Here is a 24,911-nt window from a genome sequence, read left to right on the forward strand (position 1 = left end):
TTGTCTACCACCACTATGTCCGGTTGGTTAGCCACCACCATTTTGTCCGTCTGTATCTGGAAGTCCCACAGGATCTTAGCTTGGTCATTCTCCACCACCCTTGGGGGCATCTCCCATTTTGACCTTGGGACTTCCAGGTTATACTCATATATATATATATATATATATATATATATATATATATATATATATATATATATATATATATATATATATATTTCCAGTGATAAAGACCATGCATGCTATACCAAAGTAATAATGTAATACACAATCTACTATTTTTAATTTTGCATTTCATTATCATGTAGAAAAACTGTTGAAATTGCATTTAAAATGAGTGTGACACCCGAACTAGGTTGTATTCATGAGATCATCTTTCCTGCCATAGATCATAATAAACACTATAGCAAGAACAGAGAGAAACACTTGCCATGTAATAATAATTGATGTCCTTAATTTTATTGTTCTCTTATGATGTTACAATTGGAACTACAACGACAACCACCACCGAGTAGATCATATATTTAGTGTTACTATTATTAAACCTCACAGTTAAACTCCATGGGGTTATGTGGGTTTCCTCCCAGTACTCCGGATTCTCCCAAAAATGCGCATTTTAGGTTAACTAGTGATTGTAAATCGGCCATAGATGTGAATGCAAGATAGATAAAGCACTTGAACATGTATGAAAAGGTTAAATGTGGCTTTGAGGGTCAATAAGACTAGAAAAGCTTTAGATCTTTGTTCCTTAGAGCATTTCTCACATTTCTTACTCAGGACTGTGGAATAGCGAAAACTGTACCAAACCCTAATGCAGTTCTTTCACATGTTCCTCCTCAGCTACCTGTATTTCTTTTTTGAAGGCACATCCATCAGTTTTTGGAAGCTACAGCAGAATATGTGTTTTTGTGGGGATAAGACATCAAAAAGACTCCCGTGACCTGGACTGTATTTAACACTGAGGATATTTAAGTAGTCCTGTAAAAACTGGGAAACTGTCAAATGTTCGACGGGTGTAATCCAGCGTCGCACATGACTGTTTGAAGAGTATTCATCTCAGTGGGTGGCAGAGCCCTTGCTGCACTTTTAATTCCACTCTGATCTCATTCCACTTCATTACCTGCTGCTGCAGAGTGATCACCCAAAAAATTCCACATGATTACAGGGTAAATCCCCTCATACAGTACCTCCACAATAACAGGTGGCTCTTTACTATGCTTGGAAAGCTACAGCGCTGCAAACCCTGCAGTTATCAACATGTTGCTCTAAACAAATGCAGTGTTCCTGTCTACCTAAGAGAAAAATCAGTGCATATTAGTAATCAACTAATGTGAATCAAGGTGTTTGTGCGTTTTTCTATTGAGATTTCTGCAGACTGCATCACCCACTAAATATAGATTTAGTAATCCTTTTATTCCCCTGTGCTCTTTTTGTCCCAAATATATTATTTATGTATTTATTGAAAAGGAACCTGACAGAGCTGATGATATAAACCCGACTGCACGATTATTGCATCCAAACAGGAAGCAAAGAGCAGCCATTCAGCGTGGAAAGGGTTTATGTTGATATGCTAGCAGTGAAAATGAATTTAAATGTTTATTTTATGGCTTCATACCGAGTGACCTCTTCAGGTGGATTTTTTTTTTTTTTTTTTGCAGGGCTGCACCGACTGTTTGCATTTGACTTAGAAAGTGCTCGATCAGCGTGGGGAGATGCCAGAACGGATCTGTGCGTGTGATAAAAGTTCCAGTTCAAACATCAGCTGAGCTCAGCAGCTCTGTTACTGATTTGCAGTGTCTCCTGTTTGCTCGGCCACCGCACGTCTACGACTGTGCACAATATCACATCACAGATTTTTTTTTCTTTTTATTCTTCCGTTCCGGCAGATATAGTTGAACATATCCTGGAACAGGAAATTACACACTGCAGTCCTAAAGCTTCTTATCAAATGTTCCAGTTGTGTGTTGATGTCTTTTTTTTCTCCTTTTTATCTTTTTATCTGTATATTTATTAGGGAAACAGAAGTTTTCACATATGATAAATTATCACCCCCTTTTGACCTACAGCAACGGGTAAGTATTATCAGTAAAATTACACCCGTACAATAATTATTATTTTGACTACCTCTAAATATGGGATCAGTTACTTCTCAGGGATTATGCTGATTTACAATTTCACTATTTAGTACATTTTACATAAACAGATCAGAAGGCAAAATATCAGGATTAAAAAAGACAGAGATGTATGAATATTCTTTTTTTTACTAAATCACACAGTTTTAAAGCTTTTTTACCACTCTTATTTCCTGTCATGTAAAATGCAATTGTTAAACCACTGGGTGGCTCTCATGCCTACATCCTTTAGTCCTCATAGAGGGATAAATTACCTCAGCTCTCATAGAACCACAGATCTTAGATCACATTGTTTTTCCCTCCATAGTTTTGTGCTCCCCCTAAACTTTCTAACGTTTGCACACGAACACCTAAAAGCCAGCTCTGCACTGACCACTTATTAGCAGCTGTTAGCTCAGATTCACCTTTAACACCATTGACTTTGCACTTTAGTAATAAATTAATTCAGAGATTACAAATTCAAAGACAACCCCACTTCTCAAAAAGTCAGAACACTGTAAAATGTAAAATGAAATAAAAATGTAATGACGTGTAAGTCACGTAAACCCATCTTTTAATTACAGTTGAAAAGAAAACAACACACTGAAATTGAGACATTGCACAATTTTAAGAGCAATATTAGCTCATTTTCAGTTTGATGTGATCTGAATGGAGCAAAAGTTGATCTAAAATCTGTATATGCCGGTTAAGGTGTCTTTCCAGATGTGCAAGCTGCCAGTTCCACAGGCACTCATGTACCTCCATACCACCAGAGATGCAAACTTCTGAACTGAGCACTGATAACAAGGCAAATGGTTCCTTTAGTCTTTGGTCCGGAGTATTTTCCAAAAAGAATTTCAAATGTTGATTCATCTGACCACAGAACAGTTTTCCACTTTCCTTTAGTCCATTTTAAACAAGCTTTGGTTCAGAGAAGATGGCAGTGTTTCTGGATCATGTTTTATGGCTTCTTTTTTGCATGATACAACCTCAACCTGCATTTGTGGATGCCACAGTGAACTGTGCTCAAAGACAGTGATAAAGAAGTGTTCCTGAGGCCATGTATACCCAATCATGTTCCTGAGTTGTTGTCAATTAACCTAATTAGTTGGTATTATAATTAGTTGTTAACCCAATTTAGCTTTGTTTCTTGTGTTTGTTTGTTTATTTTTTATTTTAAAAAAGTTTTAATCGTCATCATGTACATATGCTGATGTTAAAGAATGGATTTAGACACAAGCTCATTTTTCCAGAATGTCAAAGGTCATAAAGTCCATAAAAGGCTGAAAACACAATGTGAAAAAGAATGAAAAATACAGGTTGGAGAGGGACAAACTGTCCAAAGCTTATCCCTACCTGGCAACCCTAAAGGTATCGTTTAATTATTATTAAAAGGTAATAATTGAACTATAAAGGATAAGTAAATCATTCACTATTATTAGAGCCATTAATGTAAACCATTACCAGTGTTACATTAGAGCACTGTATCAAACGTGAAGGCACTATTTTGAGCCCAGGTCAGGCAGATGTTGATGAAGTTAAATAAATCGTAAAATCAGAGTCCTGCATCATATCTACAGTACTGTGTATCAGTGAACAACTGTAGCTGTCTGACATCGTGACAATATTTTGCTGTTGTTGTCTGGGCACCTGCTGGGCAGTGGATATTGTTGCTCTGCTGTATCATTTCTGCCATCTGTGGCACAAATAAACAATAGCTGGCTGCTGGCATACCACTAGTCCTTGTTGGTGAACCCTCCTGAATTACCAGCAGGCTTTTTTCAGCAGTTTTATTTCTAGGCTTTACCACGAGCCGCCAGCTGTTGGCACGCTAATTAAAAACCTCCCGCCGGGCACCGCAAAGTAGAACTTATCCTGTTTTCATGCTTTTTTTTTTTTGGTTGGTTTAAAACAACAAGAAATAAAATCACAGCAGTTCATTATTTGTCTATGCCTGCGGGTTTATTTGCTCAGTTGAATGAGCGACGGGAGGAAAGCGAGAAAAGGGAAGTGAGCTTTTGATCTAGAAGTCCACGACGCGTCTAATGGAGCCTACAGATGGATGAAGAGCTCCCCACTCCGAGTGTCGTCTGTATTCGCCCTTTTCCAGCAGGTACTGGCGCCCCCTGTAGCTCGGATGCTCATAGAAGACCCAGGTGCCGTCCTGGACGTGGGCCGAGTGGATGTCGCGGTAGCGCCAGCGGTCCTGCAGGTTGGGCATGTCTTCGCTAAACTCTATCATCTGGCCACTGAAGTCTGGACGTTCGTAAATGCGGATCCTGTGCCTGGTGGATGGCTTAAAGATTTAAAAATAAGAATATGTTAATAATTGATAGGAATTTAACTTTAAGCAGCTAAGACCACATTTGTCCATCCTGTAAGAAGGAGAACAACACAAACACAAAAAATTACAGAGAAGAAAGTATACATAGTATTCTAGTTCTGTGGTTGTTTCCTGAGACTTACATATCTAATGAAGCGACAGGAGCGAATGGTGTCATTGAAGCCGTTCCAACTCTGATAGTTGGGGTACTCCCCTTTACAGAGGATGTACTGGTAGCCCATATACTGGGGTCTCTCATAGATGACCCAGGCTCCACTCTCCACCCGAATAGAGTTACAGCGGCTGAAGTGGGAACTTAGCTCGGGACAGTCGCTACTGCATTCGTAGTAACGACCCTGGAAGTTCTTGTCCTCGTAAAAAAAGATCTGCAAGCAAGAGTGTGAATTAAAAGCTGTAAGTTGTAAGTAAAACAAACCCTAAAACTCTCCACATCTCTATGGACAACATCGCTAATATAACTCTTTTGACAGAGAATTTGAGTTATACGTTATAAAGTTTGTTGTACTAACGCAGGGCAAATATTGGACTTTCACTTTTTTGTGCTGCTCCCTAGTGACTAAAAATGAAATAATTCAGCTTTAAGCTTTTTGTCAGGGTTACCATCTATATTTATTTGTGCAGGAACATTCATGCACTTCAGCTTATATCAGGTTATATCTGACAAAAGCCTCGCCCGCTCGTCACACTAACACACTAACATTTGACAGGACATCAGCTCAACTCCATTTAGCAAGAAGCAATCCACCCACAGCTTAGCGTGAGGTCATTACGGCATTATCATATCGCACAGTTGTGGCACTTACCTTCCCTGTGCGCTCCATAATCGCCTCGTGTTCCTCCTCACCCAATCAGATTAAAGCCCCTCATACACACTGCATCACCGGCGGTCCACTTTTAAATAAAGGCTGATGAACTGCATTGCCAGGGGAATCATTGTCATTCAAATGAGCTCTCCATTAACATCAGCACATTAGCTGATTCTGCAATTGTTTTAGCACATGACCTATATATGTGTTGATGCAGAAATTTTGACTGAATGCTGTTTAACTCTAGAAAAATAGAAATAATGTTGCTGAAAAATCAGTTCTTCATTCATGTCACCTCCCATATCCTCCAAAGAACCATCCTAATCATTTATGTCCTCTGTAATGGACATTGATTTTTGGTACTAAATACAGGACATCCTGGGCTTTCCATTGATATTCATATGCTTGGGTGGTTTCTTTTAGCTCCATTATATTACATAACATATACTCTTTTTCTATTTTTCTGTTATTGTTTTTTTTTTGCCTAGTCAAGTATAACTAATCCTCTTGTTTATTATTATAACTGTTCTTATTGTCACATGCACAGTTAAGAACAAGTTTCCTTGAAATCTCTTTAACAGCCTTCCCCTCTGAACACTATTCACTAATAGAATTAGATAGAAAATATTTATAAATATAAACCATTGACCATTACAACATGTTATAAATATTAAATAATAAAATTTTGTGTGTATCCTCCTGTTTTTGCTTAATAAATATACTCATTTATATAAAGAATAAAAAGCTTGGACATAAAAAAAAAATCTCTAATATATTTGTTTTGTTTAATGCAAGTGCATGCGTAACGTGCACATGAGTTTATATACTGGTGCAAATTTTAAACAGTGTTTTCTGAAAGTTCTTGTAGTTATTTTACTATGATTTAAAATGACTTTCACTATTTAAACATTGCATTTTTCCAGTTTAAATCAGTATTTATTATTTCTATATTAAGTTTTAATCTCAGTAAAGTCTAAAAAAAAGCTTTAATTTGATTTTTTTTAAATGTTGTGATTAAATGTAATACAATATGGATAATGAGTGAAAAGGATCATGGGTAATAAATGACAAGCAATGTTTAATTTTCTATCATGACTTTATTTTAAGCATTTTCAGCCATTTTCCTTGTTTTTATTTTTTTCAAAGATTTTGTCAGTGGCTACTGCTCTTTAACCCGGCGGATGGATCCAACGCTGGGCTGCATGCCCCCCCACTCAGCGTACCTCCTGTATTCGCCCCTCTCAAGCAGGTACTGGCGGCCCCTGTAGTTTGGGTGCTCAAAGAAGATCCAGGCTCCTTCGAACACCTTGCAAGAGTGGACATTGTTGTTTTTCCAGTGCTTGGGGAAGGCAGGCAAGTTGTCTGCCATCTCCATCGACTGACCTTCAAAGTTTGGCTTTTCCCAAACTTTCAGCCTCCATGAATTCCCCACCTGGAAGGAACAAATGAAAGAATGGGAATGTCTGCATTGTTGGTTTCTAACTGTATTATATTGTGAATTGATTATACACCATGCACACACATATATAATCACCTACATTTCTAATAATTCGACAGGACCTGATGGAATCGTTGATACCTAGCCAATACTGGTAGTCTGGATACTCTCCTGGGCTTAGCACGTACTGGTAGCCCATGTAGTTTGGTCTTTCATAGACTACCCAGAATCCTCCCTCCACTCTGATGGAGTTGCAGCGGGGGAAGTAGGTGTGCAGGTCACTGGAATCATTGTCACACTCGTGGGACTGACCCTGGAAGTTTTTGTCCTCGTAAAAGATGATCTGAGAAAACAAGTTTTGATGAAACATTGCACTCACTGAACTCTAGGAAGTGGCTGTTTTGGTAAAACAAACACATTTTGTACTCATTTATCTCAAAATACGGTACAAGCATGAATCATATTGCCACAAATATGTGCCTGTCTTAAACATACAGTACCTTCTCCATTGTCGATATCAACAGGTTTGGTGTGATATAAAACATTAAAGCAGCCACCTCCTATATTCACTTTATACAGAGCAAGGACAATAAAACTAAGCACATGGCTTGCTTTCTGTGAACTGGATTATTCAATCACTGATTCAAATATTTATCCAGGCTTATCACATTGTTCTGAAGCAGTGAATCCTGTTTCCCTAAACAATGCAAACGCACAGTGCAAAGCATCCCAAAGCCACTGGATGCAGCAGAGCGTGCTGACAAAAACAAGGGCACTGCAGGACAGTTGATTTGATATGAAACGCTTTGAGCTGAGTCAGTGATACAGCAGGAAGGCACCAGAGATATTCATACACACTTTATAACTAATTCATATTATAACAAGTAAGCAGTAATTTGATTGATCATTTACTCCTAACTGATTGGCGTTCCTTTCCATGATAAATAAGCTGATTCCATGCACTGTTGATGATGCAGGGAAAAACTCCCATTTGAAACAATGCATGATGACACAAGTGTGGTCTTCAGCACGACACTGTGGTGAAGGTTAGGTAATGTTTAGGAAACAAGCCGGATTGCGGTTAAAAGGAACCAACACAAACAAAAGGTGATCTCCTCTTCCCACCCTGTTATTAATCGGAACCTTAACTCCACACTTCGTAATTTCCACACAAACAAATGTCATTTTGATAAACTTCCTTTCCTTTATTGAATCATCAAGGCAGATTTTTCTTTTAAACGTAACAAGCAGATTGCCACAGCTTATACAAACATTCATGCTCCCCAGAGGGTGAACTCCTCACACGATGACCTTTAAATCTGCCGCCATAAGACCGCTGTTGTTACTGAAGAATGATCCAGATTCTTAAAATAACAATAACAACGTTTTAATTATTGTCCTTCGACTAATGATACACTTCATCACTTAAAGGTACCCAACATTAAATCATCAGTACTGAATTACCTTCAGCAGTGAAACTACTAGCTTCTTTGTACTTTTTGACATGGAGTTGCAGTGTTGTATTTACACGAGAGGTGTAAGAAGGGAGGCGACTATTGCAGATTCCTGAACTTTGTGAAACTGCGACACAAAAAGTCTTCACGTCTTCAAAATGAACTGATTTAATAGTTCTACTTGGCTTTTATTAATGTATTCATTCTTCAAAGATAGGTACTGTTTACTCTGTTTTTTTCTAATCTAGCATTATGTTTTACATTTTACTTGGAAAATTGTTCTATTATTGGTATGTTACTTGCATCTGTATGTACCAGCTTTGTCAAGCATTTGTAAAGAGTTTTAAATTGTGCTTAAGTTCTATATATAATTTATATATAGTCTTTTATATTTTATACATAATAATTTAATAAAAGTCAATTGTGTTTTTATTTTAGATCTTCAAAATTTTGACCTCTAACCTTAAAAAACAGCTCAAACTCTATTAGCAACCGGAGCTACTGCAACCTTCCACATCAAGCTTGAGGCACATTTGATGAAATCCACAAGGACAAAGTCAATTTGCTTGAGTCATTTATTGATTGTCATGTGCATCGCTTTTTAATTATGACTGTTAATCAAAACTCTGTGATCCTGCGGAAAGAGCCGACGCCAGGTGAAGATGCCCCCCAGTCGCTGTGCTGCCGGTACTCGCCCCGCTCCAGGAGGTACTGGTGCCCACGGTAGTTGGGGAGGTCGTAGAATACCCAGGCACCATCTGTCACCACACAGGAGTAGGCCTCGCGCATCTTGTAGGTATCGTAAACCGATGGGCAGTCGTCAGAGCACTCCACCATCTGCCCACCAAAGTCCGGCCTCTCGTACAGCCTCAGCTTCCATGCACTACCGTAGACCTGCAAACACAAATAAAGCACAGTGTGCTCAGTGCAGATTTACAGTGCCAACTTTGGAGCAGTGTTTCTATTTTATGGCCAGTGTTATGAAAAGTCCTGGAAAATTCCTCCCAAAGATAAAAAAATACATGTGCAGGGTTTCACTCTAGGCTATCGGCTCACATGGACTTACATTTTTATTATGTAATGTATTATGTAATCTCTTCAAAGCTGGTCTTTGGCTGCTATTGCACATTAGACTGATTTAAAGCACAGACTGATTAAATCAAAACAATGAGCTTAAAGAGGCTATAATGTTCCATCAAACAGAGAGAAATTACACCGCTTCTGACAATTTTAATCAATTTTTTTTTTCTTTTTAGAAAAAGCTAAAAGTTGCTGCCAGTTGTGCTTCCTATTGTCTACTTGTTTAGTCTGCCGGCTTAACAGTGAGCACCCAGCCTGGACCGGTGCCCTTGTACAATGCTGTCCTGCAGGGACTGCCCAAACACATTTCCAGAAGCAGTCTATGTGAAACCTCTGTTGGATTTTGTGGCTGAAGGAACCTGGAAAAAAAAAAGGGGGGGAGGAACTTACATTTTTGACAGTACGGCAGGATTTGACATTGTCGTTGAAGGCCATCCACTGCTGGTTGTCGGCGTACTCCCCTGGGCTGAGGACGTACTGGAAACCCTTGTAGTTGGGTTTCTCATAGATGACCCACACGCCGCTCTCCACTCGGATGGAGCTGCAGCGGTTGAAGTATGTGTGCAGGTCAGCGCAGTCGCTGCTGCAGTTGTAGCAGCGACCCTGGAATTTCTTCTCCTCAAAAAATGTGATCTGTGGAAAACGTAAGCTTTTAATAAACCTGAGCGGAGGAAGAGTCTTTAAACGCACACTGATCGCAACAGGTCTTAGCTTACCTTCCCCATTTGGATGCACTGTAGACCTCATTCTTTGCTGCAGCCCCATCAAAGTATTTAACGATAAACAAAATGTGCAGAGTGTGGCAAGTCTTTGATACCCAAATGAGGTAGATTTACATATCAGCAAAATAGCTTGGAGCTGTTTGATTTGCCTTTGTTCTGGCCTGATGATGGCTCTGTATCAAACACATGCTGGAACAGTGAAGGCAGAGGATCAGTGTTAGACTGTGAGGGACAGAAATTATTTAACGCTGTTTAATAATAACTCTCTTTTTTTAAAAAACAAAAACAAAACAAAACTGAAGGTATTATTGAAAATTGAGGTATTACTGCATAGAACCTAAGTGAACATGTGACTAAAATGGCATTTTTAGGCTTTTATTTTCTATTTCTGATCCTACAGGAAACAAAAACCCTGCCTCAGGCAGTATTTACTGGTTTAAGTATATGCAGATAGACTCAAAAATGTCTTTTGGACTGCTGTTACAAATATAAAATGCATACATTAAGACCTGTTCTGTGCAATTGAAAGTGTTTACATTATGTGAAACTGTAGAATATTACATCTTTCTGTCTAGTTTCATTAAACAGATTAGACCTTTTATTTAGTGATGATTTGGTTAAGTCCATTAGGAACCTTCAGACTATATATGTAACAGCTTTAAAGTAATTAAACATCAATACATGCAAGAAATTGATAAATTATACTATACTGTACAATCTAACTCAAAAAAGATTTGAGATGGACACAGGGGGGACTCTGCACTCCACAAGTGGCCTTAGCCAATTTGGCCATGTCACCTCCAAAATACCCAATACGAGCACTTATGCCTCATATTGTTTCTACTTTCTATTTACTCTAAGTGCTTCAGTTTTAAAGCACACACTTAATGGATCACACGGGCATAAAAGAGGGTGACAACCTTTTCAAACAACTGATGTCCTTCATCTTTCTTTTCCTAAACAGTCTAAAATAAAGAGGTAAATCCTCAAAAGTCCACTGAATGAGTCCTTTTTATTTTATCTCCTTGGATTGTTTTTTTCTCTTCTCCTTCTTGGCTTCTCAGTCTTGGTATAAGCTTGGGGGAAGTTTTGTTCCTTCTTGTTTGGCATTCAGCATGGTTTGCTCATTACAAACCCACTACACTTTCAGATTTTTTGATTCTGTTTCAACACGGTTCTCTGTTCATATTGTCTTTTAATTTATACACAGCACTTTGTGACTTTTATGTCTGTGAATAGTGCTGTATAAATAAACTTCACTTACTTATGCTTTACAGTTTTCCTTCTTCCTAAAGTCTTTGAGAATTAGATACAAATAGGAGTCTTATGAGCATCTAGTTCTGAAATTTACTGCTAAAATAAAACCAAACTCTCTCAGTATTCAAAATTCCTTATTATTTCTGTTTGGGATTTATTTCCTAATAGTAAATCCTCTCTAAAATACAGAACTTTGAAGCATCTACAAATGCAGTTAATCTTAGAAACCTTTCTAACATATTACTTACAATTGAATTTTGACTTATCAGTATTTACATTAGAAAAAACAGGCGTGTGTCTGAATGGGATTTCAGCTTGCTTTATTATTTTCACAGTACATTTGGAGTGTGTGATTTTGAGTTAACAGGAGTCCATAATGCGCCTGATGGAGCTGAACTTTGTGATGTTGCTCCCCATCTCTCTGAGATTCCTGTACTCTCCTGGCCTGAGGTACAGCATCCTGCCTCTGAAGCTGGGCTGCTCGAACATCAGCCAGTGGCCGTCCATCACGTTGCAGGACTGGCAGTCAGACATGTGAAAACGATCCATTATGTTGTCGCAGTCGTCGCTCAGCTCGTACATCTGGCCTCCGAAGTTCTCCCTCTCGTAGATCCTCATTCGGAAGGGGCCTCGGTGCTGTGGATGAAGAAGCAGAATGACTGTGGCCTGTAAGTCTATAAAACCTATCTGTAGCTGAGAATGTAAATCTAAAACTACATCTTGGACAACATAAAGTAGCGATATTATTAAAAAAAATTAAATATAAAATAAGCATAAATGGAATTTTTAAAACTAAAACTGCTTAAAACTATATTTTAATGTTTCCCTCTATCCATCTTCTTCCGCGTTTATGAAAACTTTTGCTGCTTCATTGTATATGGCCATATCCATGGGATCTGGAAGTTTTGTTCTAAACTCTTCCAATTAGGACAGGTGATTGCACCTGAGCAGGATGGTTAAAGAAGGCTGGGAGATATGGATGACTTCTAGTGAGTGAATCCTAAATTTAAAATATTATACATGCGGAAAGATAGGACTGAACAGTTAGGCTCAATTTTTATTTCAATATATTTCACAATTAATTATAATTTTTCTGCTGCATGCAGGAGGGCAGCCTTTGTGCTCAGACAAATGTTGACCAAATGGCTGTTTTTTTAGCTTTCATTGTCACTGGCCTTCTACATCTACATATTTAAAAGGTCCCTGTCTTGTCCTTTCTGTTGTGGCTGGGCCCCGAATGCAGCTCAATGTCATCCACCTACCGTGGGGATCGTGCGACAGGATCTTATGCAGTCGCTCATGCTCATTCCCATCAGGCGCTGGTTGTCTGGGTATTCTCCTCTCCTCACCAGCATCTGATGACCCATGAAGTTCGACTTCTCATAGACCATGAAGAGGCCACTCTCCACCCTGCAGGAGTTACACCTGCTAAGGTAGGATGTGAGCTCTGGGCAGTCACTGCTGGTTTCATAGGAGCGACCTTGGAAGTTCCGGTCTTCATAGAAAATGATCTGCATAAGAGAAAAACAGGTGAAGTGTATATATATAAGCAACCTGTAAACAGCTATTTGGCATATTTGTTATTATGAACTCATGAAGTTTAACTTTAAAACTTCCTAATGTTATTAGCTAAGTTTCACTTACCCTCCCCATGGTCATGGTTATCTCAGATACATCTCATCAACATCGACCCTTTTCCCTTTTTATACATTGCACAGCTTGTGCTGAAACCTTTGAGTCATCACTCTATATTGTGGCACAGCAGCACTATAGCGTGGCAGACTGTATGTCCGATTCTGCAAATAGGTATTGTGATAGAAATTTGGGATTTATGCTCCCTTCCAGCAACTTCTACTATTGCATTCATCTCTCTTCTGTAAAAATCTATCTAGTATGAACATCAGATCTATAGATGAGACTGAATGTTGTGGTAACAATAACAGTATTAAACAAACTCTATTGAGGTGTACTGTGAAATGTGAATGCTGTGCCACGTGAACCTCATGATGAGTCAGGATGTTTCACACAAAGGTGTGGAAGGTGGTCTCGGGCTCATACTGTATATAAAAGTGGCACGGGCTGGCATCAGTTGGAAAAAAACCAAACCGTCACCATGGGCAGGGTAATACTTCTCATTTGCTTGTATGGTACTAAAGAAAAATCTTACAATACTGAACAATTAAGACTTGTGGAAACATCCCAAGAGGGTTAGAAATGCAAAGCAAGTCCATCCAAATATTAAATCACCGCTCTGTGGCTCTTGTTTATTTTTTGCAGATCATTTTTTATGAGGAGAGGAACTTCCAGGGTCGCTCCTATGAGTGCAGTAGTGACTGCTCTGACATTCACATGCACCTGAACCGCTGCAACTCCTGCAGAGTGGACAGTGGGTGCTTCATGGTGTACGACCGCCCCAACTTCATGGGTAATCAGGTCTTCTTGAGGAGAGGCGAGTACTCTGATTTCCAGCGCATGGGAGGCATGACGATGATGGATACCATTCGCTCCTGTCGCTTGATCCCCATGGTAAGACATTTTGGTGGTTGTAGATGGTCTGTACCATTTCATGTGGGGATTGCACAGACACTCCAAAGTCCAAAGAGGTAGCTGTTAGGTCAGCTGGACCTGGGACAGACTGCATTTCTCATGTTTTATGTCTTTTTTCCCCGCTCCATTAGCACAGGGGACAGTTCAGGATGAGGATCTATGAAAGAGAGAACTTTGGAGGCCAGATGCATGAGCTGATGGATGACTGCGAGTCCCTCCAGGAACGCTTTTATATGTCTGACTGCCAGTCCTGCAATGTGCTGGACGGCCACTGGCTGATGTTCGAGCAGCCTAACTTCAGAGGGCGCATGATGTACGTGAGGCCAGGAGAGTACAGGAACCTCCGAGACATGGGAGTGAGCAACATAATGAAAATCAGCTCCATCAGACGCATCATGGAAATGTGCTGATTGTCTGTCCATTCACAAGAAACTCTGGGAGAAAAATAAAAAAAACCTAAATATTTTTGAAGTATCTCTTTCACTTCATGTGTGGAGTCAAAGATGCAAACGTCATGCTTTATATCCTTTAAGATAAACTTGTAAGTTTATCATAACCTTACAGCCTTAATCAGGACTATTTGTGCACATTTGTGCACATTCAACAAAATACTAAATGCCATCACAACTCTAAAGTTTCACACCAGCTGACTAGTTAGAGCAGGGGTGTCGAACTCCAGGCCTCGAGGGCAGTTGCCCTGCAGGTTTTAGATGTCACCCTGGATCAGCACACCTGAATCAAATGATTAGTTCATTACCAGGCCTCTGGAGACCTTCAAGACATGTTGAGGAGGTAATTTAGCCTTTTAAATCAGCTGTGTTGGATCAAGGACACATCTAAAACCTGCAGGACACCGACCCTCGAGGCCTGGAGTTCGACACCCCTGAGTTAGAGGTTGGATCCCTCGATTCAGTATCATCACTTAAACAGTTTCTACTTAAATACTTATGTAGCAAAGCGCCGCTGTTGCTCCATTGTTATCTCAGTTATAGATAATTGACGTGGACACAAAGATAACATATAAAAATGACCACGATGGTCTAATGCAAACGCCATTTGTAATACAGCACATCACAGCATCACCAAGCTACTTTAATGCTCAGTTTTAATTGGGTATTGGCTATAATCAACATATCAATCAAAATATTATTACAGCTGTGAGAAGAATAAACTTTCCATAGCACTCTATGCAATCCTTTTAAAAACGAAGTACACCCCATGATTCAGTGGCAATAACTTGAAGTAATTGTTTTACGTATGACTTTATCAGTCTCTGGCATCATTGTCTAGGAATTGTGGCCCACTCGTCTTTTAAGTGTTGCTTTAGTTCACCTCTTTATGCGTTTGGTTAAGCATTGTTCTCTCAATGTCACACCACAGCATTTTCATCAGGTTAAGGTCTGAACTTCGGGTCTTGCAACACCTTCATTCTTTTCTTTTTCAGTCATTCTGTTGTACATTTAGGGGTGTGCTTCAGATCGCTGGTCCTCGTGTACTATATGTTAAATCCTGTGCAAAAAAGAGTTTCCATGTAAAATTACTGTCAGATTTAGGACACATATGCACTGGTGACTATGAGTTTACCTAGACATGAAGTGGAGAGAGTGGTGACTATGATGTAGGAGGGAAGGGAGAGAAACCTAAATTATTAGTGTCCAGTGGTCCAATGGTTCAGAGGTCCAGTGAGTAATCCAGAAATGGGAAAGCTTTCCAAAGTGTTTCCACAGGAGTGATGATCATTTATGAATAAATAAAAAACATTGGGTTTGGGTTGAAATAGCACGGATGGTGATGACTGTTTCCCTGAGACGGTCAACGTGACTCAAGTGAAAACATACAACAATGAAAAAAAGGAAAAACCTTTGGATTCAAAGTTAACATGAAAAAAGACAAAATAATTTACAAGAAAAATAAGAAGAAAGGAGAAGGGAGAGCATGTGAGCTGTCAGTTGCAGAGACCAAAAAAAATCAGATTTGCCAACATCCGTCAGATAATGCTAAGAAATACAAGGGTAAGAGATGCATCCAGTAATGATAGGCATTATTTTGAATAAAGATAAAATGAGATAAAGAATACTAGATATTTAAATTAATAAGGTTCAGTCCTGATAAATCACTGATGATTTACACTCAGACTTGTGCATATGCACTGTTAATAAATGAAGGCTGTTGACCTTTGACAGCTTTAGCGGTCAGACACAGGAGCTCATTTCTGACTGAGTTAATGTTCAATTCAGTGACTGCAAGTTGGCCAGTTCCTGTAGCTGCACAACACCCAAACCTTGACTGTTGGTTTGAGATGTTTGTGCCGATATATGTTTGGTTTTTCTCACGTGTGTGCATTATGGCTTAAACATTTCCACTTTGGGAGATGCATAAGCCATACTTGTTCAGTGTTTGTCTAATTGAACTTTAACATTTAACATGCTAACCGAAGCCTGTAGAGTCTGAGATGTAGCTGCTTGGCTTTTTGTAGTTTCTCTGAGCATTGTACGGTCTGACCTGGGGGTGAATTTGGGTCCACTCCTGGGAAACGGTGGCATTGTGTTAACACACACCTGAATGCTCCAGATGAGCGACCTATCAAAATCTCTGCTTTTGCAGAAGTGCTCACACTTTCAGTGATCAGTCACCCTGGATTGAATAAGCAGTTAAAAGAGTGGATGGATTCTATTGTTTCAGTCTTGCCATAAAACTAAATGCAAAGTCTGTCCTGTTTATGGTGTGGAAAATGCATCGTCAAGTGAGTTGAGAACTGCACTATTTCGTCTTTCAAATATTATATATCTATGAGAAAATCAAAGCTTTTTTTTCATCTTTAAACACTATTATTCAATGCTCTACAAATATAAATGTGTCCTATAATGAAAAAGATGTTTGCTTTGTCACCAATTAATCTGTACATGTCAAATCTCAGTAATTGCAGTGTTCACAGTTTGACGTGTAGTACAGTAGAGACTTCCATACTGATGAGCTGACTCAGTGATTCCGTACAATTGAGGCAGATTCTTTTGATGTCACATGATGCATAAAAGGCAGCGCGCCAGTGAGAAAAACAACAGAAATCAAATCGTGCGACCATGAGTGGAAAGGTAATGCAGGGTACAGATCCCAGCAGCAGCTAGTGTAGGACATTGAACTCTATATATACTGTGTCAAACTCAATAGTATTTTTATTCTGTAACTTCTGCCGTGCAGCACTGTCTGATATGACTTACTCTGACGATAATCTCAGACACTCTGAACACTTTCTCTCTGGAAATAGTCTCACACAAACACAATTTGTGTCTTTTTCTCTAGATCATCTTCTTCGAGGAGAGTAACTTCCAAGGCCGCTCTTTTGAGTGCGTCAGCGACTGCTCTGAGATTGCCTCTCACTTGAGCCAATGCAACTCCTGCAGGGTGGAGAGCGGGACATTCATAGTCTATAACCAGCCCGACTTCATGGGCCAGCAGTACCTCCTGACCAGGGGAGAATATCCCGAATGCACGAATACCTTTGGCTTCAACGACTGCATTCAGTCCTGCCGCATTGTCCCTGCGGTAAATATGAGTATAATATAATCATTTGTAAAGACGAGGACAGTCAGCAATGTAAAGGATCAGTCTGATGAATTCATGTGTAACCCAGTAGATGAGAAGCTCAACTTCCTTGTGTGAAGCAGAGGATATGTGTTCTATATATGAGAGGATATGTGTTCTATATATGTCCAGCATATAGCTTCTATCACGCAGTTTTATCTCTTTTTTATCATTCTTTTATCTCTCTTTCCAGAAACACAATTTATGTTTCTATAAAGCAATTTGCCACAAATGTGAATGTAGCCTAGTACAGTCCTTAAAGCCATAGAGAAAGTGCATAAAGTAACCAGTCTAAACTCGAGCTAAAAAATTGATTGTTTTTGTCACATTTATTAGTCATGAATGTACATTTTGTATCAAAGCTGTTTTATGTATAGATCTTATAGCTCTAGCCTATAAGATCTGCTACCTGTTAGCATGCTACCTAGCAAGAGCTTAAGGACTTGTGTTACATTTTTCAAAAGACAACTTTCCGGAACTACTATTAAGATTCCCACGTGACACAGCAGGGCACACATTCTTCAACAAAGTTAGCATATAGCTTATTCTCATTTCCTTTCCAGGCCTAAAGCAATTTTCGGGTTCCTCTGCATTAGCATTAGCTGGGTACATTTGTTTTGAGCTACAAAATGACGATTTCATTCCTTTAAAATATATACTTTTTATCACTTTTACAGCACAAGGGACTTTTTAAGATGAGGATCTATGAAAGACCAAACTTTGAAGGCCAGATGCACGAACTGACAGATAACTGCAACTCCATCCAGGATAACTATCACATGTCGAGCATGCAGTCCTGCAACGTGATGGAGGGCTACTGGTTGATGTTTGAACAACCGAATTATGAGGGCCGGATGTTTTTTCTGAAGCCAGGAGAGTACAGGAACCTCAGAGAAATCGGCAGTAATGACATGAAATTCAATTCAATCAGACGTATCACAGAATCTTAACTGTCCCATGACTTTTGGTTGGCTAAAAGGTTTTGCAGATGGTTTGTCAGATTAATATTAACAAATTGTCAAAGGCAAAAAGAGAAGGCTTTGTTTTTATCCTGAAACTGTGATTTGTGCATTGTTTGAATGTAGTTTCAGCTGTAATGTATAATTTACTGTGAATTGACCTCTTTTACTGTGTGGTGCACATAATAAATAGACTGGATGCATATCTGTGTAAGTTGTTTTACAACTCAGTCCTCAATCAAAATAAATAGCTGATTTACCCAATCATATATGTATATTCACAGTTCACATATTGATGGTTCTAAATCTTTAAACCCACTTAAATAAATACATTATAATTTTCTATATTTTTTATTTAATAAAAATTGGCTAAAAACAACGGCAAACCAGTTTTATATTTTGAATAATCAGTAACTAACACCATTTTGCAATCTTTTTTGATATTTCTGGTAGAAGAATTGCTCTCATTTGTATAATATACAACTTTACATACAATACTGTCATTCCCTACTTTATCATCTTAATAGATGATAGATGTATCATCTATTTTTCAGTTTTCACTATACTGGATAACTGTATTAGGATTACATGAATGGTTCTTCTTAATTTCCTTGAGTTTTTGTTTGATAGAAGGGAAAGTATTTTATAAGGGTTGAATTCTGATAGACCCATTGTTTACTGACAAAGTTATACCAGTAATATAACTATAGTAAAGCAAACTGACTGAACAAGCTGACCCCTATATGAAAAAGATCAAGTGTTGCACTTTTGGTAAATGTGGGTTTTTAATGCAATAAAACTTTACAGAAATATGTTTTATAGACTTTACAACTTTGCAAGGTTCTGATATGAATAATTACAATGTCACAATAAGCCTCTTGCAGTGAAAATGCATGCTGTACAACATATATATATATAGATGACTATAATTGTGATTAAGACTATAATCATGCTTTAAATTAGGCAATACTACTTTGACATGATGCTCCTAATCCACAGTATCGACACTGATTAATATGCAAAAAAAATTAATAATGATTTAATTGTCATATAATAAGCAAAGAAATCAAATAATCCTAACAATACAGATTTAAATGTATCGATGCAATAATAATAGCACGTTATACTTGATGCTGTATCTCCAATGCATTAAATAATCACAGAGTGTATTAAACATCGTATCAAAAAAAGCTGATAAGAACCAAACAAAAGCACAACAGACAAGACGTTGTTTAAAACAACTTGTTTGCTGACATAAAAAAAGTGGTTGAATTGCTGGACCTATAAAAGGCTGCTGCCACTTTGCACAAAGGTGCAGCAGTGGCTGCTGAAAGTAGTCCCATGTGAAGGATGTTTACTTCAGCTTTTATCAATGTTACAAATGCATCATCTTTGCTATTAGCATTAACATTGATACATTTAATTATATGTGATGTGTAAAACGTGTACCCTCACACATGTGAATGTAATTTGGTGATATGTCTATATATTATCTTTCACCATTCCAGTGTAATTACTGTATATGTTTGGGGATTTGTTGACAATAGTTGTCGGTATTTTTAGTTTAGTTGTGGATTTTATGTGTAGGCCATTAAACAAATGCAAGGGGGCAGCTTCGGCTCAGAAAAAAACAGCTGATTTGCACTGCAGACCTCACCAAACAAAGCACAAGAAAAAAAAAATGTTCTGTGTGAAAAAGCTGACCAGCCCAGTCATTGTTCTCAATCACAATGACACAGGTCATCCATGGGTTATAAAGGCAGCCTGGAGCCCACGGCTGCTGCTACAGCGTGACAAAAGTTAGCCGACACAATGGGTAAGGTAAGGCTGCCTTTTTTAAAAAAAAAAAAAACCCTGTTCCTTTTGTGCTTCTGCATACCTGCATGGACTATTCTTCGAAAACCAGTGACGCAGAACCACTTCACGTGTGGTATATTTAGCAAAATTTCTTTAATTTAATCGAGCATGCATCTAATTTGCCAAAAATCCCTTAATAAACTTCTTTCAGATCATTTTCTACGAGGACAGGAACTTCGAAGGTCGCTCTTATGAGTGCAGCAGCGAGTGCGCTGACCTACATTCGCACTTTAGTCGCTGCAACTCCATCAGAGTGGACAGTGGTAACTGGATGGTCTATGAGAGACCCAACTACATGGGCTACCAGTACTTCCTGAGGAAGGGCGAATATCCAGACTACCAGCGCTGGATGGGATTCAACGACTGCGTGAGATCCTGCCGTATGATCCCTATGGTAAGTCTCAGTTGGGCATTTTGGTATTAAAGGTTTCACTGATGTACAGGCCAATAATTGTAATCATCATTTCTGCAGCACCAAGGCACTCACAGACTGATGATCTACGAGCGCCCAGAATTTGGAGGACAGATGATGGAGCTGACTGATGACTGCCCCTCCCTGTATGAACGCTTCCATTTCAATGACATCTACTCCTGCAACGTAATGGATGGCTACTGGATCTTCTACGAGCATCCTCATTACAGGGGACGCCAGTACCTGATACATCCTGGTGAATACAGGAGGTTTCATGAGTGGGGAGGCATGAGTCCCAGGGTTGGATCCATCAGACGCATCATTATGTGAGAAAACCGAAGATATTTCATGTGAAATATTTTAAAAAGTACTACCAATAAATCTAACTAAAGACCAGAGTGGTGTCAGCTGCTTTTTTTGTTTGTTTGGGGATTTTTTTGGTTTTTTCCTGGTTGCTTAAACTTTTTAGAATCGTCTGGAATATTTAAGGACTGATTGCTTCTCGTTACCTCTGGAGAAAGCGGCATGAAATGGTCTAAGTCAACACAAACATTTCTTGTCAAACAAACTATTCTTATACAGGAAGTTTGGAAATGTTACAGGAAAAAAAATGTTTAAACATCAAGGCCGTCTTCTTTTGGATAAAGACATAAACACAAGCAGTTTAAGCCCAGCATGTTTATTGAGAATAGACAAAGGAACAAGGTTCAGAAGGTTTTAATTAAAGTCGGTGATTCGCCTGAGAGAGCCGATCCTTGGACTCGCACCGCCCCAGTCATTGTATCTGCGGTATTCGCCAGGTCTCAGGTAGTAGGTCCTCCCCCTGTAGTTGGGCTGGTCGTACAGCAGCCAGTGGCCGTCTACCACATTGCACGAGTTAATGTCAGACATACGGAAGCGGTCCTGGACGTTGGGGCAATCGTCGCTCACCTCCTGCATTTGGCCGGCCATATCTGGACGCTCATACAACTTGATTTTGTAGGAGCCGCGGTGCTGCAGAACAATGTTTATTAGTCAGACACTATGGAAGAGTAAAACAGTCCATCTAAGACAATCTAATGGAAAAACACCCTTAACCAAAAAGTTCTTCTTCAGTTTGTTTCTTTTGTGGAGCAGGGACTACCACATGGTCCCAGCATCTCCTGAGCCAACTGGATGTGGGGAACCAAATATGATGGAGGTTTTGGTCAAACATTAGCTGTCAAGGATTTATATTCTAAAATGTTCCCCAAAACTAACTAAATTTATATCAATTTTATCCACAGCTGTCTAATAATAATGACAGTTCTTTTACAAAGTTTGTGTTAGAGCTTCTACCTGTTGATCCAAGTCAGCCTTTATTTTACTTTAGCTTCTTCCATTTTGTTCATTTGAGTTTTATTAATAATTTGTTGAGCACATACGTGTCTTCTTTCTTTGACCTTGCTTTGTAGTCCAATAATTTAACAATTCAGCATGCCCACTTCTAAATATTAACTCATTGCATCTTTAATACAATCTTATGCTTACCATGGGAATCATGCGACAGGAGCGAATGCAGTCATTGATTCCGATCATGCGCTGGTTGTCGGAGTACTCCCCCCTGCGCAGGAAGTACTGGTGGCCCAGATAGTGAGGTCTGTCATAAACCATGAAACAGCCGCTCTCCACCCGGATGGAGTTGCAGCGGTTGAAATAGGGGTGCAGGTCAGCACAGTCGCTCATGCACTCATGGTGCCGACCCTGGAAATTTCTGTCCTCGTAGAATATGATCTGCAAAGTATGTCACAGCATTGACGAACTTTTAACTCCTTTTTCGTTCAAACGTCTATCTCAAGGTTAACGTTTTGCTTTGGTTTTTAATTCTGTATTTTCAGTAACACATAATAAACTTACCTTTCCCATTGTTATTTTAGTGGGGGCCCGACTGATGCTCAATAGATGCCCTCTGTGCCGCTGTCCTTTTATATAAAGTAGCTGTGTGATGGCACAGCATAAAGTATTGTCATCCAAATAGGTTTTATAAAACAAATCTGGTTATGTATAGCGACGCACCGCAGTGTGATGATGAGTTATTGTTGTCCACTTTTCACACGTTCATCACTATTGATCAAAACACCATAGTTTGCTAGTGACCCACGGGTCAGTGATCACATTATGTGCAAAACAACTGCGTCCTTCTCATTCAAATAGATTCCTAACTGTACAAATGCCAGGGCCGGAGTAGGTCTTTTTCCTGAATTTTGTCATTCAGGGATCCTGGATGGCTCTGAGGGTCCAAAGGCTACAGTTGTTTGTTTGTACCTCAGGCTGTTTTGGATAATCAATATTTTCTACAACAAAAATGATGAAATCTTGTTTATCTTGTTGTAAACTTGATTAAGGGATAATTAAATCTACCTTTATTGTTTTTTAATTTGTTTTTTTAATTGATTTTTTATTTATCTAGCCATAATCACAGAACTGCTGTGGCCCTTAGTGTAATGTAACAAATATTAGAGCTAAATAGCAAACATAGACACTAAAGCCTCCATTGAAATGATAAACATCAATATTTGTGTTTGTATTGACATCAGCATTGCTGCAGTGCCTAAGTATAGTGTTTAGCTTGGACATTAAGTCATCTTTGCATATATTTCAATCATTTTTGGAAACAGGCTAAACTGCCTTTGAATTAATTATTTCATTTTTAGCTTTGCTGATGTTTATTGTGGGTTTTTGAATGGAGGCTTCGCACAGTAACCGCTGCCTTGTACACCCCCATTTAGGACCTATGATAACACATGCCTGTACGTAATGATAACAGAAACACTAAATACAAAACCTAACATTTTTATGGTATGGTTCCCACTCTGTTTCCATGAAATGGTTTGTGTTTACATTATTGCCTGTATTTTCTATTGTCATTTGACATTTTTTCATGGAAACCTGTTATTTATCCAGTATTATTTGTCAGTTGATATTATTAATAAAGATTACAGCATTGTATATACACATGACACAGTATTGAGAACAGTTGGTTTACATTGTTTATTTACCTATATAAAGGAGGAAAATCCAAGCCAAAGCTTCAGTATGCCACTTTCACTATTTTCCAAGTAAGGCCTAAAAGTGACATCATAAAGTATGAAGCATTTTATCTGATTCAGAGGCTGGGAGACTGTGTAGTAGGGTAGTTTGCTCCCTTACACTAAGCTTGAACAGGAGACCTTAAATATGACACCATTTGCCACTTCTGGGCCACAGAATCTATTTTAATGTGTTGTAATATTATGTATCAGTCAATATATTACACATATGTGAAAACGTACTTTCAGTTTTACAGCAGGTAAAGCAGATCTTGAAAACTGGAAAAATTCTTAAAGTGACATAAAAACAGTATAATGCTACTTATGGCACAGACACTCACAGCTTTTTTATAAACTTCAACCTAAGGTCACGAGACTCAATCTCTTGTTATTCTAATAAGCTGGCATTTTGTTGGCTTTGCCACTCTGCCAAGGTATTTATCCCATTCATACACATAAAATCCCTGATTCATCAGTGCCAGACTGCTCCATTATTCAGCTCCAATTATCCCATACAGTAGCCACATATATAATGTCTAGAGTTTACAAATCATTTAGAGCATTTAAAAAACTATATTCATCCCATCTGTGCTAAACTGATGTATGCAGATTTAATATTCATAATGCAAATCCTGTGTTACACACTCAATTTGAAAGATTTGCTCTAAAAGGCACAAATCCTTTGCACTGTGATCATTGCTTTAGAAATGGAAAATTAATATTAAGTCATCTACACCTTTAAAACATTTTAATTTGATATTGTACATTTCAAATTACAAACCTGACTAATAAAGGGTTTTTAAGACCAGATAATCTGAAACTTCATTTGATATTTTTTCTTCTTGCTTCTTAAAATATAAAAAACATGTCCCATATTTGTTATGTGTAGCTGTTTATTTACACTTTAAGTACACTTCGCCTGACTGCTTGGAGCAACTGGTTGTTTTGTTTCTGGCAAACAGGGAAGTTACAGAGTGCCCTCTTGTGGACAAACTGTGCAATGTCAGTAATGATAACACAGTTGAAGGGTGTTTCTCCCATCTCTTCTTTACTTTTATCATTTTCACTTATTGGCTGTTCTAATTCCTAACACCGACACATAAGCAAATAGCGATTATAAGCCAATAACATCAATCTACCGATAAATCAGTCTGGCTTTACTTGATTTTTTCTCCCATTTACTTTAAATCTTCATATTTAAAACATGCTGTTATTTTAAACTGTTAAATATGTTTCCCATTTTCCATCCTTTCAGGCATAACCACTTCAGAATTGCTGCCTACAAATGGAAACAA

General features: G+C 38.6%; 8 protein-coding genes across 9 annotated transcripts; 3 read left to right on the top strand and 5 right to left on the bottom strand.

Moving 5' to 3' along the window:
* Positions 1 to 2,887: 2,887 nt before the first annotated feature.
* LOC100705266 (gamma-crystallin M2-like) lies at positions 2,888 to 5,474 on the bottom strand. The gene is made up of 3 exons (XM_005460671.4): positions 5,259 to 5,474; positions 4,578 to 4,820; positions 2,888 to 4,407 (listed from the first exon to the last, which is right to left on the bottom strand). Exons 1-3 carry the CDS (start codon positions 5,274 to 5,276, stop codon positions 4,135 to 4,137), a joined length of 534 nt encoding a protein of 177 aa, XP_005460728.1. The 5' UTR covers positions 5,277 to 5,474; the 3' UTR covers positions 2,888 to 4,134.
* A 946-nt stretch (positions 5,475 to 6,420) lies between these two features.
* Positions 6,421 to 7,307, bottom strand: LOC100705534 (beta-crystallin S-1-like). Its single transcript, XM_019351385.2, has 3 exons — positions 7,200 to 7,307; positions 6,800 to 7,042; positions 6,421 to 6,693 (listed from the first exon to the last, which is right to left on the bottom strand). The coding sequence occupies exons 1-3, from the start codon at positions 7,242 to 7,244 to the stop codon at positions 6,421 to 6,423; spliced, it is 561 nt and encodes a 186-aa protein (XP_019206930.1). The 5' UTR covers positions 7,245 to 7,307.
* Positions 7,308 to 8,723: 1,416 nt separating this feature from the next.
* LOC100699157 (gamma-crystallin M2) lies at positions 8,724 to 10,069 on the bottom strand. Its single transcript, XM_003455886.4, has 3 exons — positions 9,950 to 10,069; positions 9,624 to 9,866; positions 8,724 to 9,047 (listed from the first exon to the last, which is right to left on the bottom strand). The coding sequence occupies exons 1-3, from the start codon at positions 9,956 to 9,958 to the stop codon at positions 8,772 to 8,774; spliced, it is 528 nt and encodes a 175-aa protein (XP_003455934.1). The 5' UTR covers positions 9,959 to 10,069; the 3' UTR covers positions 8,724 to 8,771.
* A 1,459-nt stretch (positions 10,070 to 11,528) lies between these two features.
* On the bottom strand, positions 11,529 to 12,885 carry LOC100699606 (gamma-crystallin M3-like). The gene is made up of 3 exons (XM_013264496.3): positions 12,857 to 12,885; positions 12,475 to 12,723; positions 11,529 to 11,848 (listed from the first exon to the last, which is right to left on the bottom strand). Exons 1-3 carry the CDS (start codon positions 12,869 to 12,871, stop codon positions 11,573 to 11,575), a joined length of 540 nt encoding a protein of 179 aa, XP_013119950.2. The 5' UTR covers positions 12,872 to 12,885; the 3' UTR covers positions 11,529 to 11,572.
* A 433-nt stretch (positions 12,886 to 13,318) lies between these two features.
* Positions 13,319 to 14,189, top strand: LOC100699868 (gamma-crystallin M3-like). 2 transcript variants are annotated; one of them, XM_019351141.2, is made up of 3 exons: positions 13,319 to 13,419; positions 13,490 to 13,738; positions 13,891 to 14,189. In XM_019351141.2, the coding sequence occupies exons 2-3, from the start codon at positions 13,562 to 13,564 to the stop codon at positions 14,167 to 14,169; spliced, it is 456 nt and encodes a 151-aa protein (XP_019206686.1). In that variant the 5' UTR covers positions 13,319 to 13,419; positions 13,490 to 13,561; the 3' UTR covers positions 14,170 to 14,189. The 2 variants fall into 2 exon arrangements, with proteins under 2 accessions (XP_019206686.1, XP_003455937.1); XM_003455889.3 differs by having other exon boundaries at positions 13,319 to 13,334.
* Positions 14,190 to 16,788: 2,599 nt separating this feature from the next.
* LOC100700136 (gamma-crystallin M3-like) lies at positions 16,789 to 18,475 on the top strand. The gene is made up of 3 exons (XM_003455890.4): positions 16,789 to 16,851; positions 17,060 to 17,302; positions 18,019 to 18,475. Exons 1-3 carry the CDS (start codon positions 16,840 to 16,842, stop codon positions 18,289 to 18,291), a joined length of 528 nt encoding a protein of 175 aa, XP_003455938.1. The 5' UTR covers positions 16,789 to 16,839; the 3' UTR covers positions 18,292 to 18,475.
* A 1,565-nt stretch (positions 18,476 to 20,040) lies between these two features.
* LOC100700411 (gamma-crystallin M2-like) lies at positions 20,041 to 20,965 on the top strand. The gene is made up of 3 exons (XM_003455891.3): positions 20,041 to 20,121; positions 20,309 to 20,551; positions 20,630 to 20,965. The coding sequence occupies exons 1-3, from the start codon at positions 20,113 to 20,115 to the stop codon at positions 20,897 to 20,899; spliced, it is 522 nt and encodes a 173-aa protein (XP_003455939.1). The 5' UTR covers positions 20,041 to 20,112; the 3' UTR covers positions 20,900 to 20,965.
* A 277-nt stretch (positions 20,966 to 21,242) lies between these two features.
* On the bottom strand, positions 21,243 to 22,529 carry LOC100700681 (gamma-crystallin M2-like). The gene is made up of 3 exons (XM_003455892.3): positions 22,445 to 22,529; positions 22,079 to 22,321; positions 21,243 to 21,562 (listed from the first exon to the last, which is right to left on the bottom strand). Exons 1-3 carry the CDS (start codon positions 22,451 to 22,453, stop codon positions 21,287 to 21,289), a joined length of 528 nt encoding a protein of 175 aa, XP_003455940.1. The 5' UTR covers positions 22,454 to 22,529; the 3' UTR covers positions 21,243 to 21,286.
* Between the last annotated feature and the right edge of the window lie 2,382 nt (positions 22,530 to 24,911).

The sequence above is a fragment of the Oreochromis niloticus genome, linkage group LG23 (genome assembly GCF_001858045.2).
Source record: "Oreochromis niloticus isolate F11D_XX linkage group LG23, O_niloticus_UMD_NMBU, whole genome shotgun sequence".
In the NCBI taxonomy this organism is placed as follows: Eukaryota; Metazoa; Chordata; class Actinopteri; order Cichliformes; family Cichlidae; genus Oreochromis; species Oreochromis niloticus.